The sequence below is a fragment of the Sciurus vulgaris genome (assembly GCF_902686455.1).
Source record: "Sciurus vulgaris genome assembly, chromosome: 12".
In the NCBI taxonomy this organism is placed as follows: domain Eukaryota; kingdom Metazoa; phylum Chordata; class Mammalia; order Rodentia; family Sciuridae; genus Sciurus; species Sciurus vulgaris.
The window spans coordinates 80,748,456-80,766,632 of NC_136473.1; the positions used below are offsets into that span (position 1 = coordinate 80,748,456).

An 18,177-nucleotide genomic window follows, 5' to 3' on the forward strand; every position below is an offset into this window, starting at 1 on the left:
GATTAGGGCCTCACTGAGTTACTAAGGCTAACCTTATACTTGTGATTCTCCTTGTCTCGGCCTCCCAAGCCACTGGGATTATAGGCATGTACCACCACATCCAGTGGCCCTTTTATTTTTTGAGGCAGGATCTTGTTAAATTGCCCAGGCTGGCCTCAAATTTGCCATCCTCCTGCTTCAGCCTCCTGAATAACTGGGATTACAGGTGTACACCACTGCATGTGGTCTCTTGTGTCCAGTTCTTAAATTGTAGATAAGTCCATTGACTCTGGAGCCAGAATCAGGGGGCTGAAATCTCAAATCCAGCTGTTACTATGTGATTTTTAAACAAACTGCTTTGTATATTTGTGCTTCAGCTTTCTTGTCTATAAAACAGAATAATGGTACCTACCTCATAGGTGGTTGTATTAAGTAAGTAACCACTTTCAAATTGTGTCTTTGCTACTATTACTTATTTTTCTTTCCAATTTATTCTAAAACCTTCTTGGGCCAGGTTAATAGATGTGCTGTGTAAGTAGAGCTTGTATCAATCAGGGCCCCCACAGGGAACAAATGTTGTGCTCAAAATACCACAGTCTAAGGAAGGTTTATAGAGGAGCTGTTTACAAAGGTATTAGTGTAGAGAAACAACAAAAGACAATGAAATAACATGGCTCTTGTTCACCCCTTAAGCTTGAAAGGCCAAGGTAGAGGAGTGGATATAAGAACCTGAAAAGAAAAAGAGTCATGGAGAGTCACTGTCTTAGAAAAACTTTAACCTTTGGTTAGGCCAATCCCACCCAGAAGCCAGAGGGTATGGAACCTTATTGACATAGTTCCTATAGGCCAATCTTCTGAGCCAGAGAGCAGAGTGGAGGATGATACTGAGAATCTGGGGAGTCAAATGCCAGTACAGAGCTCTTTGGGAAATAGACACAGGCATTGTAACAGTGCCCTTGTGAACTGGGGAAATTATTTCAGATAAAATATATTTCCTGCTCTCATCCTAGAAAATGATAGAACCCTTGTGGTTTTTCTTAAAATACTGCTAATTATGATGCACTTGTATTCACATAATCTCTAGAAGGATGTACAAAATAATAAAGGTAATTCCATGTAAGTGCCAAGATAGTTGGGGGGTATTTCTCAATATACCTTTTTGTATCATTTGATTATATCATTTGTGGTTGTTGGAGATTGAGCACAGGGCCATGAGCATGCTAAGCATATACTACATCACTGAGATAATAACCCCAGCTCCCTCTCATTTGATTTTTGATCCATGTAATACATTATCCTTTTAAAATAAAAATAAATTTTTGAAATTATTTCTGGAAGCCCACAGCATAGTTACTACCAGCAATCCTCCTGAAATCACAAACCTTTGGAAACTGGTTTTCTGTATTAAATTCATTCTTTATATGCATCATTTTACTCCTTACAGTATTAGAAATGGCCTTTGTGGTTCACCCTGCTTTCTCCTGTATTTCAGCCTTTCATCCGCTGTAGTTTACAGTGCAGGGATCTAGTTGATGAAGCAAAGAAGTTTCATCTGAGGCCTGAACTTCGGAGTCAGATGCAGGGACCCAGGACAAGAGCTCGTCTAGGTAAGGGGCATCTTGACTAAATGAGGGAATATCTCTCCATTACTTCTTTCAGGTGGCATAATATAATTGAAAAGACATTTTATAAGTAGTACAAAGACTTCATTTTAGACCTGCTTTTAATCTTTTATTCTGTCATCTCAGACAAGTCAACACTATTCTTTCTTTCCGAGGAACCAAGAATATCTTTCCTATGTATTACACATAACTATTTGGAAATTAAATGAGATAAAGTATAAAATCACTTTATAAATTGTCAAGTATTATATAGTGTGTTACAATTTTCTTTTGAGTATTTTTAGATTCTGTGAGAGACTATTTTGGATGTCATGTAGTAAGTGGTATACTCTCTCCCACTTCTCCCCTCGCCCTTACGTGGTTCTTTTTTCCGCTCTAGAATAAAAAAGGAAGGAAAAGTAGCCCAATGTAGTAGAAAATACTAGAGTATTAGCAGTTACATGCATAGGTTAAAAGACTGACCCTGGAACCTGGAGCCACTTACTAGATATATTAACTTGGGTAGGAAACAACTTCTCTGTGCTTTAATTGCCTCAATTATAAAATAGGAATCATCATAGCACCTACCTCTAAGGCTATTACAAAGAAAATAATTATGTGAAGGCTTAGCACAGTTCTTGTTAGCTATTGTTTTAATAAACAAACCTAGGTTCAAATCCCAGCCCCACCAGTTGCTATCATGGTTGGACATGACAACAGTTTATCTGAGCCTATCCTGCCTCTAAAATGAGGGTTAGTTTCTTATCTCACTGGGTCATTGGAATTAATTGAGAATGCAGATAAGATTCTTCACAGAGCTGGCACAGAGTAAGTGTGCAGATATTTCTTCTCTTTCCATTTCCTATTGTCTCCAGTTCACTGTCCCAAGACACTAGCTATAATGTATATAAGTATTTTATGTAAGTTATGAATTATTCTGTATATATGAAGTGGTAATTTATTTTTGTTTCCTTTCCTTTCTCTTATGGAATCATGCATGTTGGGAAGATGATCGATAATTAAGCTGATCACTGATAGATTGAAGGAAAATAGTGCTTATCTCTTTTTTTTAATATCTTAAGTACTATATGTTTGAGGTACAAATTTTATTTATTTATTTGGTGGTGCTGAGGATCAAATGCAGGGGTTTGTGCATGATAAGCAAATGCTCTACCACTGACTCACATCCGCAATCCTAGGTAAAAATTTTAAAAATATAGAGAAGCAAAAAATAAAAATCATCCATAATCTCACCACCCAAAGATAATGCATTTTTTAAAAAGGAAACTCTCAGACAAGGCATTGTAGATAGTACTGTTCTGATAATTCCTGCAGACTGGCAAAGTGTGATCTGTATGTTATATAATATATACAGAAATATGTGTTAACACAAGAACTAAATATGGAAGACTATAAAAATATAAAAGTATTAGAAGTTATAGAAAATATTTGTCTAACTTCTAAGATGGAAGCCTTATCTTTTTAAATTGTAATTTAAATGTAGTGTAAAACTCACCATAATTTTTTTTTTTTTTTTTTTTTTTTGTACCAAGGATTGAACCCAGGGGCACTTAACCACTGAGCCATGTTCCTAACCCTTTTCATTTTTTATTTTGAAACAGGGTCTCACCAAATTGCTTAGGGCTTCACTAAATTACTGAGGCTAGCCTCAACTTATAATTCAGCCTTCTGAGCACTGGGATTAGAGATGTGCACTACGGTGCCTGGCCATTATAACCATTTTTAAGTATACAAATGAGTAGTGTTAAACACATTCACATTGTTGTATAACCAATCACCAGCTCTCTTTTTATATGGCAAAACTGAAACTCTGCACCCATTAAACAACAACTCCAATATCCCCTTCCATTTCTGAGTAGAAACCTTTCTAGCCAAGAGAGAAAAACACAGGTTTCCTGAAGGATACTTAACTACATCAGTTTTTGGTTTTTGGTTTTTGTTTTTTTAATGGTAAAAACAGATGAAATGGAAAAATACATGTTCTTTATATATGGTTAATATTTTTAATATGAAGAGAACCCACATAAATCAATAAGAAAAAGAATAATAATAGAAGATGAGCAAAAACAATGTATAGTAGCACAGAGAAAAGAAAAATGACCTATGAACATTTAAAAATATACTTCACACCAGGCATAGTGACACCTGCATGTAATCCCTGATACCCAGGAGACTTTGTCTGAAAATAAAAGGTAGAAAGGCTTGGGGATGTAGCTCAGTGAGAGAGAGCCCCTGGGTTCAATCTCAGATACTGTAAAAAATAAATAAAAATATACTTTACTGGAAGGTCTAGAAATGAATATTAAAGTATTTATTTGAATTTAAAATGTGTAAAACTTAAAATGTGCACTTCTATAATTTTACGAATAAAATTTCCCACTTCTAGGAATCCATACCATATAAGTAAACACTAGTATGTAAGAATGTGCATAAGAATGTAAATTGATAGTGTTACCAGAAAAAAAGGAATACAAGTTTAATTCCGTCTGAAGGGGAATGAATGATTGACTAGATTATAGTACAGCTATACTGGGTAATATTTTAAAACTGTTAAGTCACATACATAACTGGGTTAGACTGGATACGTTAAATAGAAAAATATCCTATTCATAAAAAAGAGGCAAAAGTTCCTATATAAATTATAACGTTTACACGAGCATAAACAAAAGTATACAGAATCCACATTAAACCTTTAAGATTACCCCATGCAATGGGATGGCAAGGGAATAATAACAATTTATATTTTATTTATATACCTCTGTGTCATTACTTGTTAGTGTGTGGCTACTTTTGTTATTTAAAAAATAATAAACAGGCTGGGGATATAGCTCAGTGGTATAGCACTTGCCTATCATGTTCAAGGCCCTGGGTTCAATTCCTAGCAACACACACACACACACACACACACACACACACACACACATGCACACACAAATAGTAATAATAATAATAAACAATATTTTAAAAAAAATTTTTAAATACCATGCAAATTGGGATTATAGCTCAGGACTTGCCTAGCATGTGTGAGGCACTGGGTTCAATCCTCAGCACCGCATATAAATAAATAAAGATATTGTGTTCATCTACAACTTTATTTTTTTTTAATAATGTTTTAAGTTTTTTAAGTTGTTGAGGGACCTTTATTTTATTTACTTATATGTGGTGCTGAGGATTGAACCCAGTGCTCCACCACTGAACTACAACCCCATCTACAACTTAAAAAAAAAAAATTACCACGTGAGCCAGTGACATCGTAGAAAGAACCTGGCATTAGAAGATAAAACATTTTGTTTACATTGATTCCTAACCCTTTTTGTACTAGTCATTCTTACAACTTGAAATTTAGTTAAGTCTTTTATCTTTCTCCGAATTACCAGTTTTTCATTCATAGAGGAATTAGCTTCAGTCACTAATGCTTTCCAATATAGAAGATGTTTCTTTTTTGCATGATAGCACTCACTAATCATTTGATAAGTTGAAATAAAACCAGTGAAAAATTTTGTGAGACAGCACACCCAAAAGATTCTTTAAAGGTATATTCCCTATATTCCCTACATTTTTCTGAACAGTTAGCAGAAGGAGCTCCTGCTGGTCAGAGAACTTGCTTGTTGCTATATCCTTGAGGTTTTGTTTTTTTTTTTTTTTTTTTTTCATATGTTCTAGAAGGAAATGCTGAAATTGTTTTCTTTATTTTTGGTATTGGAAATTGAACCAGGGGTGCTTTACCAGCTGAGCTAAGTCCCCACCAACTGAGCTAAGTCCCCAGCTCTCTTTTTTTCCGTTTCTTTTCTTTCTTTCCCTCTCTCTCTCTCTTTTTTTTTTTTTTTAACAGATGTGGCTGAGATGCTTAGGGCCTTGCTAGTTTGCTGAGGCTGACCCCAAATTTGTAATCCTTCTGCCTCAGCCTCCCAGGACTCTGGGATTGTAGGTGTGCACCACCACACCTCGCCTGAAGCAGTTTCCACCAAATTCTTAACTTAGCATCTTCTTGTTAGTGCCTTAGAAAGGAGATTGCTCCTGTCATAACTTCCTCTACCCTTCTCTATTTACAGAGGTTTCTAAACCATTACCAGGATAATGACTCTTCCATACATAGCATAAGGAAACTAAATTTACAGCCAAGTGAAAATAGCATGCCAAGTAAGGGATTATCTTTATTAATCTTACTCTTTCTCACATAAGAAATAGTGGAAATTCCTATCCTCATGTATGTTTATCTCCTTTTCTGAACTAAAGATGAATACAACCAATTCTTTTCACAGTCCGGCAGTCTGTCTGCTCTTGCTCTAACAATACACCATAGTGCACATACACACACTTCTACCACTCTTCCCAAAATAAAGACCACGTCACTGCCAGGATACCTCAGTTTCAGTAATGTGCTTTTTTCCCCTCATTGTTCTTGTCTGATATCCTGGAAACACTTTTCTCATCCCCCCCCCCAAAAAAAAATCGTAACTTAAAAGCACCCCCTTCAAGGCAATCATTTGCTTTTCATAAGCAAAGGGAGATAAGTAGGATAGTGGAAAGGGACCACAAGGGGAGACTCTTGACTGGGAAAGGATCCCAAGTGGCGCATTCCTGTGATCCTAGCAACTCAGGATGTCAGGATGCTGAGACAGGAGGATCACAAATTTGAGGCCAGCCTCAGTGTCTTGATGAGACTCATCAATTCAGTGAGACCCTGTCTCAAAAAATAAAAAGGACTGGGGGTGTAGCTTGGTGATAAAGCACCCCTGGGTGCCACCCAAATTTTTTTAAAAATACATTTATTGACAAAAAACAATAAGGCTTCTTTCAAGTTGACCCTTTCACTAGCTTTTTTACACATTAGTCAAATTGTTTTGAGTATTGATCCCCAATTTAGGGTCCAAAGAAATTAAGCCCTTAGGAGGTCTTCCAGAGAAGACTTTCTAGGCACAAAGCAAATAACAAAAGAAAACATATCAAACAAAATAAAAACGCAAAATTTTAAGACAAATTAGGAAAATAAGTTTGGCATGACCATAGTAAAGGGTTAAAACCTTTTGTAGATAAAGAATTCATAAAATACATGAAACATTAAAGACTGGACCCATACAGTTCAGAAAAGGACAAGTATAATTGACTACTAAATATAAAGGAAAAAAGTTAAACCTAATTAATAAGTGTTATTTAATAAAATAATAATACTTTCCTACTAGAGTGTTAGATATTAAAAAAACAATATTCAGTACTACAGAGAATAGAATGAGTTGGAATCTTTATGGTGTTGGTGGGAGTATAAATTGGATAGCCTCAAAAAGTCCTCTTGTATCAGAAGATTTTTTTTCAAGTTCATGTTCTTCACTCCAGTAATCCTTCAGTATCTTTGTTAAGAAAATTACCATGACCTGGGGGACGTAGCTTAGTGGTAGAGTGTGTGCTTAGCATGTGTGAAGCCCTGCAGTACCAAAACACAAAACAGAAAATAACCAGGAAAAGTTTCATTTCCAGGGATATTTATTATAGGGTTATATATGATTATAACCCCTGAAATGCCTAAGAATATTATAACCATGTATTGAAATACTTTGTTAATATCTTTAGAGAGTGAAATGAAAACTGCAGAGTACAATATAATATGGTCCCATTTATGCTTTATAAATATGTAGAAACATACCTGAAAGGAAATAATGTTACATCTTGATGTGTCTTTGTACTGTGGAATTATGGGTAATTTTTTCATGATATAAAATAATATTTCATCATATGAAACAAACATAGTATTTGTTTTCTAAGTTTTTTAGTGAAAATATATATTCTGTATTAGTAATTAGAAAAATAGCTTTAAATGTTTTTAATGAAAGCAATTAATATGTGAAAGGGGACGATGACTATGCCAGTGCTTGAGTTGTTTTTAGATTTTTTTAAAAGAAAATCATAGCTGGGAGGGATGGCACATGCCAGTATCCCAGTGACTCAGGAGGCTGAGGCAGGAGGATCACAAGTTGCAGGCCAGCCTGGGTAATTTAGTAAGAATGTATCAAAAATAAAATGAAAAGGATTGGGAATATAACTCAGTGGTGGAGCACCTGCCCCTGGGTTCAATACCCAGCACTTCAGCAAAATAAAAGAAAGAAAAAAGAAATTACTTTATTAGCAGTCTCTCAAAACACAGGATGAAGTCCTCACAAAGAATTTTGGAATTAATGACCCTGGGTCCAGCGCCCTAGAGCCATAAAATCCCTGAGTAGCTCACACTGACAGTTCCGTCCAAGTTCTGCTCTAGACAGAGTTACCAGAATGTTTACCGAGAAACCTTCAGTTTACTGGAAGTACTTTTAGTTCTTTGGGTTTTGTAACATAATCCACTTCCTATCCGCTTCTGTGCCCCATCCTTCAAAAGCTTCCTGAATAAAATCATATCAAGACAGTTTTTTTTTTTTAAATCTAGGAATTACATAAAGCAACAAAAATAACAGTTGAAAAATCAGTGGAAAACTTTAAACTTTGCCAAGTGCAGGAAGTACTTCTCATTTGTTGTAGCCATTTTCATTTCCTTCTACCTACAGGTATCATCCCCTAGTGTCACATTCATCTACAAGAGGAAATGTGTTCGGCTAGAACAATCACTGTCACATTCTCTGTTGAAGTCAGGAAGGAAAGAGGTGGGGTAAGAAGGCAGATAGGTAGCGGGGATAGTGCTGCCATGGAAGACACAAAGAACTTACGATTCTGACCTCTTCCAGCTTGAAGAAATTTTAAGCACATAAAGGTAGCATAATATTAAAGGAACATGTATTCAGGTGCTTTGATTTTCTAAGGAGCTGCCTACTGAAACCTACTTGTTGACTGACCTTGGAGAAGGGTCCGCTGTATTTGGCACATACACAAGACAGGTGCCCTCTTAAAAGATGAGGTTAACTTTAGGATTTATGTATGGGTGTATATGTGTTAAGAAAAATCATAGGTAAGTAGAGAAGGAAAAAAAGAAAAAGAAATGTCAAATAGGAGGATATAATGATTTGCCATATCCATCACCAATTTTAATGACTTAATCTATTTTAAAGCAAATTCCAAACAGGATATAATTCTATGCCAATATATTATACTTCAGTATGTATTCCTAAAAGACAAGGAACCTTTTTTCAAGAAAATACATCCAAAACACCATTATCAGTCTAAGAAACACATGTGGTTTCTTATTATCATTGAATATCAAGTGCACATTTGCTTATTTTTGCCCCAAAATTAGTTGTTGTTTTAAGGTTTTTTGTTTTTTTGGTTTGGTGCTGTGGATTGAATCCTGGGGCATTTTACCACTGAACTACATTCCTAGCCCATTTTGGTTTTTATTTTGAGACAAGTTCTCACTAAATTACTTAGGGCCTGGCTAAGTTGCTGAGTCTGACATCAACCTTGGCCTCCAACTTGTGATCCTCTTGCCTCAGCCTCCTGAATAGCTGAGATTACAGACAAGCACCACCATAACCAGCTGTTGTCTATTTTTGAACACTGAAGTTGTGTTCAGAATCAGATGAAATCCATACATTGCATTGGTTTCCTATGTCTCTTTAGCTCTTTAATCCATATTTTTTCCCTCCTGCTTTGGTTTTCATTTGTTAACAAAACCAGGCTATTTGACCTGTAGAATTTCCCTCATTCTGGATGTTGTTGATGACATCCTTATATATCATTTAACATATTCTTTTCTATAGACTGGTGATTATACTAGAGGCTTGATAAGATTTAGGTTCAGTAGCTTAGAAAAATTACTTCACAGGTGGTAGTGGTTTTTGTTTGTTTGTTTGTTTTACCTATTCATCAGTCACATCAGGAAGCACAGTGTCCAATGATACTATATTAGCTTTTCACCTAAATACTATAACAGCCATTGATGATAATTATCAAATCCATAATTTCATTAGGGGTTTATTTGTGTTTCTTATCAGCTTCAAGGTGTGCTACATTTGCTCTTTCAAGTCCAGGTTACTTATAAGATCGGCTTGGTCTCCTAAATGCCTTCCTAGTGATTGAATTGTCCAAAGCTCCACCAAACTATTCTCTCCATGAATTCTAGTAGAGCAGATGCACAAGGGATTTCCTCAGAGACTTTGCCTTTGAAAAGAGCCAAGGTAGGAAATATTTTATCAGAATAAGGCCTTAGGGGAGAGGGAAGGAGGTAAAGGCTGTCAGAATAGCTTCTTTGGGAAAATAGAAGGAAAGACTTTGCTTTAAAAGCCTCATGTTTGGTAATCTGGCAGTTTTGATGAATTGGCAGAGAATGTGATCATATAGTTAGCTAAATTGGAAAAGTAAATATTCAAGAAAGGAGAGTTCTTAAATCTTGCCAGGCGCAGTGGTGCATGTCTGTAATCCAAAGAACTCAGTAGACTGAGGCAGGGGGATTGCAGGCTCAAAGCCAACATTAGCAACTTAGCAAGACCTTAAGCAATTTAATGAAACCCTGCCTCAAAATTTAAAAAAGAAAAAGAAAAAGAACTGGGGACAAGGCTCAGTGATTAGGTGCTCCCAAGTTCAATCCCAGGAACAAAAACAAAAACAAATAAATAAAATCTTATCACTTGGTTCCTAAGCCTTAACCCTCAACTTTTTTGTGACAAGGTTAAAAGAGTAGTTTTTTCTTCATTAGAAAGAAATTCCCAATTTGGGTTTTCCAGACTAAAGAGAGCAGGAAAGGAACCTCTCACCTATATTTAGGACTTCAGTTACTATGGTAGCCAGAATCATCTAGCTGTATTGAAATGGTGTAGTAGTATTTTCAGGTTTGCCTTCTGTAGTTTTGATGTCTAGAAATTTACATTTCAGAGATTCAGGTTCTCAAGAGCTAGACTTTTAAGAAGAAGTAGCTTCCTGCTATGCAGCCCTATGATGTATCTCCTATTTCAGATTGCTTCTCTTGGGCACTTAAAACAAGATATCCTAGAACTATGTATGCTTATACTTCCCTGTGAGTAGTACCCAGCCCAGGATGGTAACATAACTTATCTTTTTATCTTTGTCCGTAGGAGCCAATGAAGTGCTTCTGGTGGTTGGGGGCTTCGGAAGCCAGCAGTCTCCCATTGATGTGGTAGAGAAATATGACCCCAAGACTCAGGAGTGGAGCTTTTTGCCAGTAAGTGGTAGTGGAACCATTCATGGGCAGAGAGCCTAAATGTCCTAAGTTCCTGACTTTAGATGATAACCAGTCTAGCCCTAAGGGTAGAAAAGCATAGTAGCTGCATAATATTTCTTACAGCAATGTTACACACACAGGAGGTACTCAGTAAATAGGTTGTTTTATTTATTTTTATTTTTTTGTGGTGCTGGGGATCAAACTTAGGGCCAGACACATACTAGACAAGTGCCCTGCCACTGAGCTACATCCCAAGCCTCTCAATACAGTTCAGGTTTTAGAAAATCAGAAAATTAAACTTCTGAAACTTTGGTGGTCCTGTTTGAATTTAATTCTGCTGTCTACCGTTATTTAGGTACCACTGGTCATGCTGTATTAAATTGTTTTAAATCAAACTTGTGTTCAGTTGAGCTCAGAACGTTGTATCTTTCTCCCTTAGTATCTTACTATTTCAGTACTGAATGAACAATAATTTTTGAGAAAACATGGAAATCTTTTGATCAATGCTTCCTTTTGTAGTTTTGAATCCTGGCCCTGTGTTAGCAGTGTGGGAATACTTTTCCACTTTGTAAAAGGCTATCAGTCTCTCAGCCCAGTGCCTTTGGAGTCAATTGCTGGGTAGTAGAAAGGCATGGAATCTCTTGGAAATCTTGGAACGAGGTAAATGTGGTTCAAGAAAGAACCACTGCCTAAGGAAAGGTTCTTGGAGACAGGTAAAAGAAGCAGAGAGGTTTTTAGATAAAGACAGAAAGGACAGCAAAGTGTAAGGCCTAGAACTTGCCTGAATGAAATCCTCTGTACCTCTTCTTTCCCAAATCCACAGAGCATCACTCGTAAGAGACGTTATGTGGCCTCAGTGTCCCTTCATGACCGGATCTATGTAATTGGTGGCTATGATGGCCGTTCCCGCCTCAGTTCAGTGGAATGTCTAGACTCCACAGCAGATGAGGATGGGGTCTGGTATTCTGTGGCCCCTATGAATGTCCGACGAGGTCTTGCTGGAGCTACCACCCTGGGAGGTAGGCTTGCTGTGCAGACCATGTTTTCATCTCATTGTACCTAGATCAGTGTATCAGTGTTCTTACCTCTCTTGTTATCTGGCAGGAAACATGGAGGATAGATTGGCAAGGTCAGATGTTTCTTTTTGCTTTTGTAGCTGTCAGTGTTACAGAAACTGTTTAATATTTGTGGATCTTTCAACAGTGACTCCAGAGTTACTAATTCAAGTTCCACTGTGCTGGGTGAGAACTAGCACTAGTTGTATTTTTACAGTGCTTTTAAGAATTTCATCTTACATCATTCTTTTTAAAGATGTCTTAACTGTGCTGTCTTCCTTATCTCTGAGACATAATTCATTTATCCCATTTAAACACAACTTTTTTTTGCCCCCAGATATATGAAGCACCTGTGGGGAATTGTAAAGAAAAGAGTTCTTTGAAATCTCTCATTCTTCAATAGTCTGTAATTTGTTCATTCTGAACAGATATGATATACGTCTCTGGAGGCTTTGATGGAAGCCGACGTCATACCAGTATGGAGCGATATGACCCAAACATTGACCAGTGGAGCATGCTAGGAGATATGCAGACAGCTCGAGAGGGTGCTGGACTAGTAGTGGCCAGCGGAGTGATCTACTGTCTAGGTATTCAGCCTGGGATATAGGGATGGAAAGAACTCAATGGTTAGCAGACTGTAGGTAGAATCCCTTTTTACCAGAATTAAGTTCAACCGACTTCCTTCAACAAGGAATATTGGTCTATCTCAGTATAGTTTCCATTAACTGGTATTATCTTTTTCTTGTAAGCAGAAAGTAGGGTAGTATTAGATTTCTGTTTGTGTTGTTAGAACTTTGGGAGAACTGAAACTAAAAAAAATTAATTGAAAGCAGTAAGAGAAGGCTAACTGGGAGTGAGGCCTGAGGCTTTACAAAACCTTTCATTTTGGAATGATCTCTACTTTTATCTTCCAGGAGGATATGATGGCTTGAATATTTTAAATTCAGTTGAGAAATATGATCCACATACTGGACACTGGACTAATGTTACACCAATGGCTACCAAGCGTTCAGGTAAGACCAGTCAAATTTGAGGGAGAAGACAGTAAACAGGGCTGTCAAATCTTTACACATGCAGTGTTAGTATAGTCACAGACAGTATCAGTAAATGAGAGTTGCAGTTCCTGCTTCGCTGCAAACTTGTAAGTATGAGTTAGATTCCAGTTTCCTACTTGCTTCTTTTCTTTAAATATTAGTGAGAGGGGCTGAGGAGATAGCTCAGTTGGTAGAGTGCTTGCTTTGCAAGCACAAGGCCCTGGTTTCAATTCCCAGCACCACCAAAAAAAAAAAAAAAAAAAAAAAAAAAATTATTAGTGAGAATAAAGATAAACTTTCAACTTGATTATAAATTTGAGGGCAAAAACTTTGTTTTACTCATTTTAATATCTTTGTTCCCTTCCTGCATTACAAAATATCTAATACAATTTTGTGTTGTTGTAAAATATGTTAAATAAATGTGCGTTAAATAAAACATCTACTGCATAAGGACAAAATGATAGCTGTTTACCTTCACTGAGAGCTTCTTGAAATTAACTAGGCTGTAAAGAAAAGAGGAAACCCGACTCTTCCAGTTCTCTTTCTGGGTAGAAATTGGACCATGGGTGGGGCTATGGTTCACTGATAGAGTGCTTGCCTAGCATGTGTGAGGCATGGGGTTCGATCCTCAGCACCACATAAAAATAAATAAATAAAATAAAGGCATGCTGTCCATCTGCAACTATAAAAAAATAATAATAAATAAAAAATAAATTTTAAAAAATTGGACCATAACCAATGTAATGACTCCTTTCTTTCCTTTCACTATTATTGCCACTTTCCTTGTTTTCTCCTACTGAAGAGGGTGAACTCTGAGTTAATGAAGGTGAAAAAGAGAACCATTTCAAATTTTCTTTTATCATTCCAAGTCCTCGTTGGAGAGTTTACAGTTGAACCAGGCATGGCTATAATCCTAGCAACTCTAGAGGTTGAGGCAGGAGGATCACAAATTCAAGGCCACTCTTCCTTAGCAACTTAGCAAGACCCTGCCTCCAAATAAAAAAAATTAGAGGAATTGCTAATATAGCTTAGTAGTGGAGAGCCCTTGGGTTCAGTCCCTAGTATGGAAGGTGGGGAGTGGTGGGGGTTAGAGATGACAATGCCTATACTGCCCTAGATTATTAGTCTAGGCCTATAGGGCATTTCCATATGCCTTGCCTTCCCTGGAGTTCAGCTAGTCATTAATGACCATGTTTTGTTTCCAGAATTCAGATCCTAGGCTCAATACCAAATTCTTTGGCTAATTTCCTTTTTTCCCCAGGTGCTGGAGTAGCCCTTCTGAATGACCACATTTATGTGGTGGGAGGATTTGATGGCACAGCCCACCTTTCTTCTGTTGAAGCGTACAACATTCGCACTGATTCCTGGACAACTGTCACTAGTATGACCACTCCGCGATGCTATGTAGGAGCTACAGTACTTCGGGGGAGACTCTATGCAATTGCAGGGTGAGAATTTAGAAACCAGGATAGAATCCTGCATCCAGGGCAAGAGTCTCTATGATCCAAACCCCATTTTTGGATGAAGACAATTGGGTGGGAGACAAAATCCCTAGTGATAACCCCAATGAAAGGTTAATAGTAAAGCTCATTTCTTTTCTTTTGCTTTTCCCTACTCAGATATGATGGCAATTCCCTGCTGAGTAGCATTGAATGCTATGACCCAATCATCGACAATTGGGAAGTAGTGACATCCATGGGAACCCAGCGCTGTGATGCTGGTGTGTGTGTTCTCCGAGAGAAATGACCATTGTTAGAGCACCTTCCAGAGCTAGTGAACCAGTCCCGGGGACAGATTGTGGAAGAATCAAGGATCCTTTCCAGAATGTCTATTTCTCACTGTGTGCACAGAGTGATTACAAGCACCAGTGCAGTGATGATTGTACTTATTTGATACACACCCCCTCGCGCTGGTAATGTCCCACAGAAGGGTTGGAAACAGGTATTCAAGAGAAGAGAATGCACAGTGAATGGATGTGAGACCAGATCACATCTCCCTCTGGTCTGGGGAGCACTTTCTTACTGTTCCTTACCATGTGCTTGCGAGTGAGTGAGTGAGTGTGTGTGTGTGTGTGTGTGTGTTGTGCCTCTTACATTGCAGAGAACTAAGGTGAGTATGGCCTACTGCATATAGACAGTATCCAGCCTAAATGATTGGAAGAATTCCAACTTGAGTAAACCTGGTAAAATCCAAGTCTGCCTCCACCTACCCCCAGAACAAATAACCTTTTCTAATCTACAAAAAGCTAGGAACATCACAGTTCCATTCAGAAAAAAGCAAAAGGGAGAGCCCTATCAAAACTTTTTGGGGACTGGGGATATAACTCAGTTCATAGCCCTGGGTTCAATCCCCAGCACCACAAAAAAAAAAAAAAAAAAAAGACGACTTTGGGGGCCAAGGGAAGAGATTTGCATGACATCCCTTAGGGGAAAAGGTTTGGTATATCCTGAGGTTAGAATAAGTGACATGAACTGAGTTTGATGGGATATGAGTAAACCTGCACCACCACTAAGTATAACCTAGAAGACTGAGAAGGATATATTATTTGAAGGATCTTTTTATTACCCCAAGTTCTTTCTGAAAGTAGTGTTACACATTTTGGCACTGGAGACTGAGAGAATAACAGAATGAACAAATCTTGAAATGAGAGGAGATGGCTTAAATGTGGGTGTTCAATATACCTGGGGATAAACTAGAAGTACCTGTGACTTTACAATCGTCTTATTCCCTGCCAGGGCTCTTGTAGCCATGGCAATGTTTTTCTTGAATGGATGAAAGACTTTCTTTGTTGAATCAAATACTACTATACACATTAAACTTCTACACTATTTATTTGGGGATGGGGTGGGGATGGCAGCAACCTGGTACTTCAGCTACCTGACTACTGCCCCATTCTTTTAAGGGCACACTTCTGCTAAGAAGTGTTTTTTTACTGCTGTGTTTGGTACATTTAGTCCTCTTCCTACTATGTTTTTCTTACCTGTCTTTTGAGTGAATTTTATTCATACCAGGACAGAATAATCAAGGACAACCAAAATTCTTGTTCCAGTTCCTCTGTTCTCACCATTTCTGAGCTACCATTCAGACCTCTTCTGTGTCATGAAGTTGTTGCATTATGGGTATTAGGATTGTGGGAATGTGATAACTTAAAAAAGGATGCACTTTCCCTTTGCTCTGGAATTCCAGTTTTTCCTCTTTCCCTGAGTTGTATTGACCTACAGAGTTCATTTCCTTTGTATTTTTTTAAGAAAATAAAAAAGTCAACTGTTTTTAATGCCTTTAAGAGAGTTTTTGTGGGCAGGGAATATAGCTCCATGGCAGAATGCTTGCCTATCATGCATGAGGCCCTAGTTCTGTCCCCAACACCCCACACATACATGTTTGTTGCTAATCACCTGTAGGTCCTATCTCCTCTACCTATTCACTGTGTTTGCCAACTAGCTCTGCTATTTCCATTAAGCAAAGGCAAGAGTTAGCACTTTGCCACAGTGGAGATTCTCATCAGGTCAAGAATTGCCATATTCGTTGGCCTCTCACACACTTGGAGTTTATTTGAAAACAAAATAAAGAGGTGGCAGTCTTGAACTCCCTTAGAACCCACTTGAATTTTTCAGTCACCCCAGTCGTTTGTTGTGGTAGGTTTTTGTTTTCAACATACTGGGCATTGACCCAGTGCCTCATGCATGCTAGTCAAGCACTCTATCACTGAACTACATCCCCAACCCTTTTCATTTGATAGAGACAGGATTTTGCTATATTTCCCAGGCTGGCTTCAAATTTGAGATCCTCTGCATCAGCCTCCCAAGTAACTGGGATGTGTTCCACCACACACACCCCAGTCCTTTTTCTGTTTATGTCAGCTTATGGCACATGATGTAAATAGCTAGGCATAAGGCCTGCAAAACTACAAAAACCCTGATATTCTCAGAGCAAAAGGAAGAGCATAAAAGGAAATCATTTTCACTAAAGAGGCCTGCCAGCCTTTCTTTATCATGGATTGAGCCTCCTTATATTTGGTTTTGTTTTGTTTTAAAAGTCTTTGGGGTTTGTTGTTTGTGTGTGTGTACCTGCTAATTGAACCACAGCCTGTGAGACCTGGGTCATCTTTCTCAAGATCGAGGGAGGTTACAGGGGAGGCAAAGGACAATGGCTCCTAAGCTGTCTTCAGTGTCATCTCCTCTGAGTTTCAGACCAAATTCATAAATATAGTTCATACACAGAAGCCACAGCTGAATGTTCTGCAGGAAAATGTAAAACTCGCTCCTTTTCTACTTTCTCTCCCAATTTTACACACCTTCACATTCTCTCACTTGTACACAGAGATCTCCCTGATTTGGTGGTTCCTCATTATTCTAGCTCCTGTAACTAGTAATTAGCCACCTAGTTACTTAGCCTAGGAAAGCTTTCTTTTGTCTGTCCTCATCACAATAGATACACAGCTTCTGAGTTCTGTACAGTTCTTTGTTTCAGATTCATTCCCATATCTTCATTCTCTCTGCTACCACATAGCTTAAGGCCTTTATACTGGATTCATGAGGTAATGGTCTCCTGATATCCTTACTGCTACTGTTTTCCTGTTACCTAGTGCATTTTGTAAGCTCAAATATAATAATTATAGTATTTAACATATAACAGATTGTCAGTTATTTCCAGCCTAAAATGCTATAGATGTTGCCTATATTTTGAAGTTAAAATTTCTTAACATGACATTAGACTCATGGGATCTAGTCCCATTCTACCTTTCTGATCTTATCTACTACTACTCTTTGCCTAGGCATAGTGTGCTTCTGTCACTGCTCTGTTGACCATTCCTAAATTTGCTCTCACCCTGGTTCATGTATTACACTTTTTCCTCTAAAATCTTGCTTTCCTGACAATCCTAGTCACCTCTTAATGCCTAATTAAAAGGTCAACTCCCCAGACAATACTCCCCAATCCATTTTTCAGTACTTTGCTCCTTAATGCTTTTATCACATGCCATAGGGTTCAAGTGTCTTCCTTATTCAGGCTATATTCTCATATACAGAGTTCCCAGTTGTACCTCAGGGTGCTGCACCATGTCTGATGTATTGTTACTAAACATGGGACTAATGAAAGAAGTAGAAAGTAGCAGGGGATGGTGGGCAGATTATTCTGTTCCCCCTGACCATTTCAAGAAATTCGTGACCTATAGTGCTAGAACTACTGAAGCTGGAAATGTAAAGACTAATTAGGTGGGATGAGATAATATAGTGTAGTTAAGAATCGTGACTTTAGAGTTGCTTCTATGTCTCTGGACCCTGGAAAGAAACTTTCTGATCTTTGCCTTACTCATGTGCCCTAGGGATAACAGTGCCAACCCCATAAGGAAACTGCAGTGATTTAACAAGTTAACAAGTTCACTAAATGAC

General features: G+C 37.8%; 1 protein-coding gene across 3 annotated transcripts in view; it reads left to right on the forward strand.

The window, feature by feature from the left end:
• KLHL12 (kelch like family member 12) overlaps positions 1 to 14,663 on the forward strand; it is a 29,115-nt gene extending 14,452 nt beyond the window's left edge. For all 3 annotated transcript variants that reach the window (XM_079107231.1, XM_079107232.1, XM_079107233.1), the window contains exons 6-12: positions 1,472 to 1,586; positions 10,592 to 10,698; positions 11,522 to 11,717; positions 12,182 to 12,340; positions 12,668 to 12,766; positions 14,049 to 14,235; positions 14,407 to 14,663. In XM_079107231.1, the coding sequence (XP_078963357.1) occupies positions 1,472 to 1,586; positions 10,592 to 10,698; positions 11,522 to 11,717; positions 12,182 to 12,340; positions 12,668 to 12,766; positions 14,049 to 14,235; positions 14,407 to 14,533 (990 nt within the window). In that variant the 3' untranslated portion in view covers positions 14,534 to 14,663. The remainder of the gene's footprint in view (positions 1 to 1,471; positions 1,587 to 10,591; positions 10,699 to 11,521; positions 11,718 to 12,181; positions 12,341 to 12,667; positions 12,767 to 14,048; positions 14,236 to 14,406) is intronic.
• Positions 14,664 to 18,177: the final 3,514 nt, after the last annotated feature.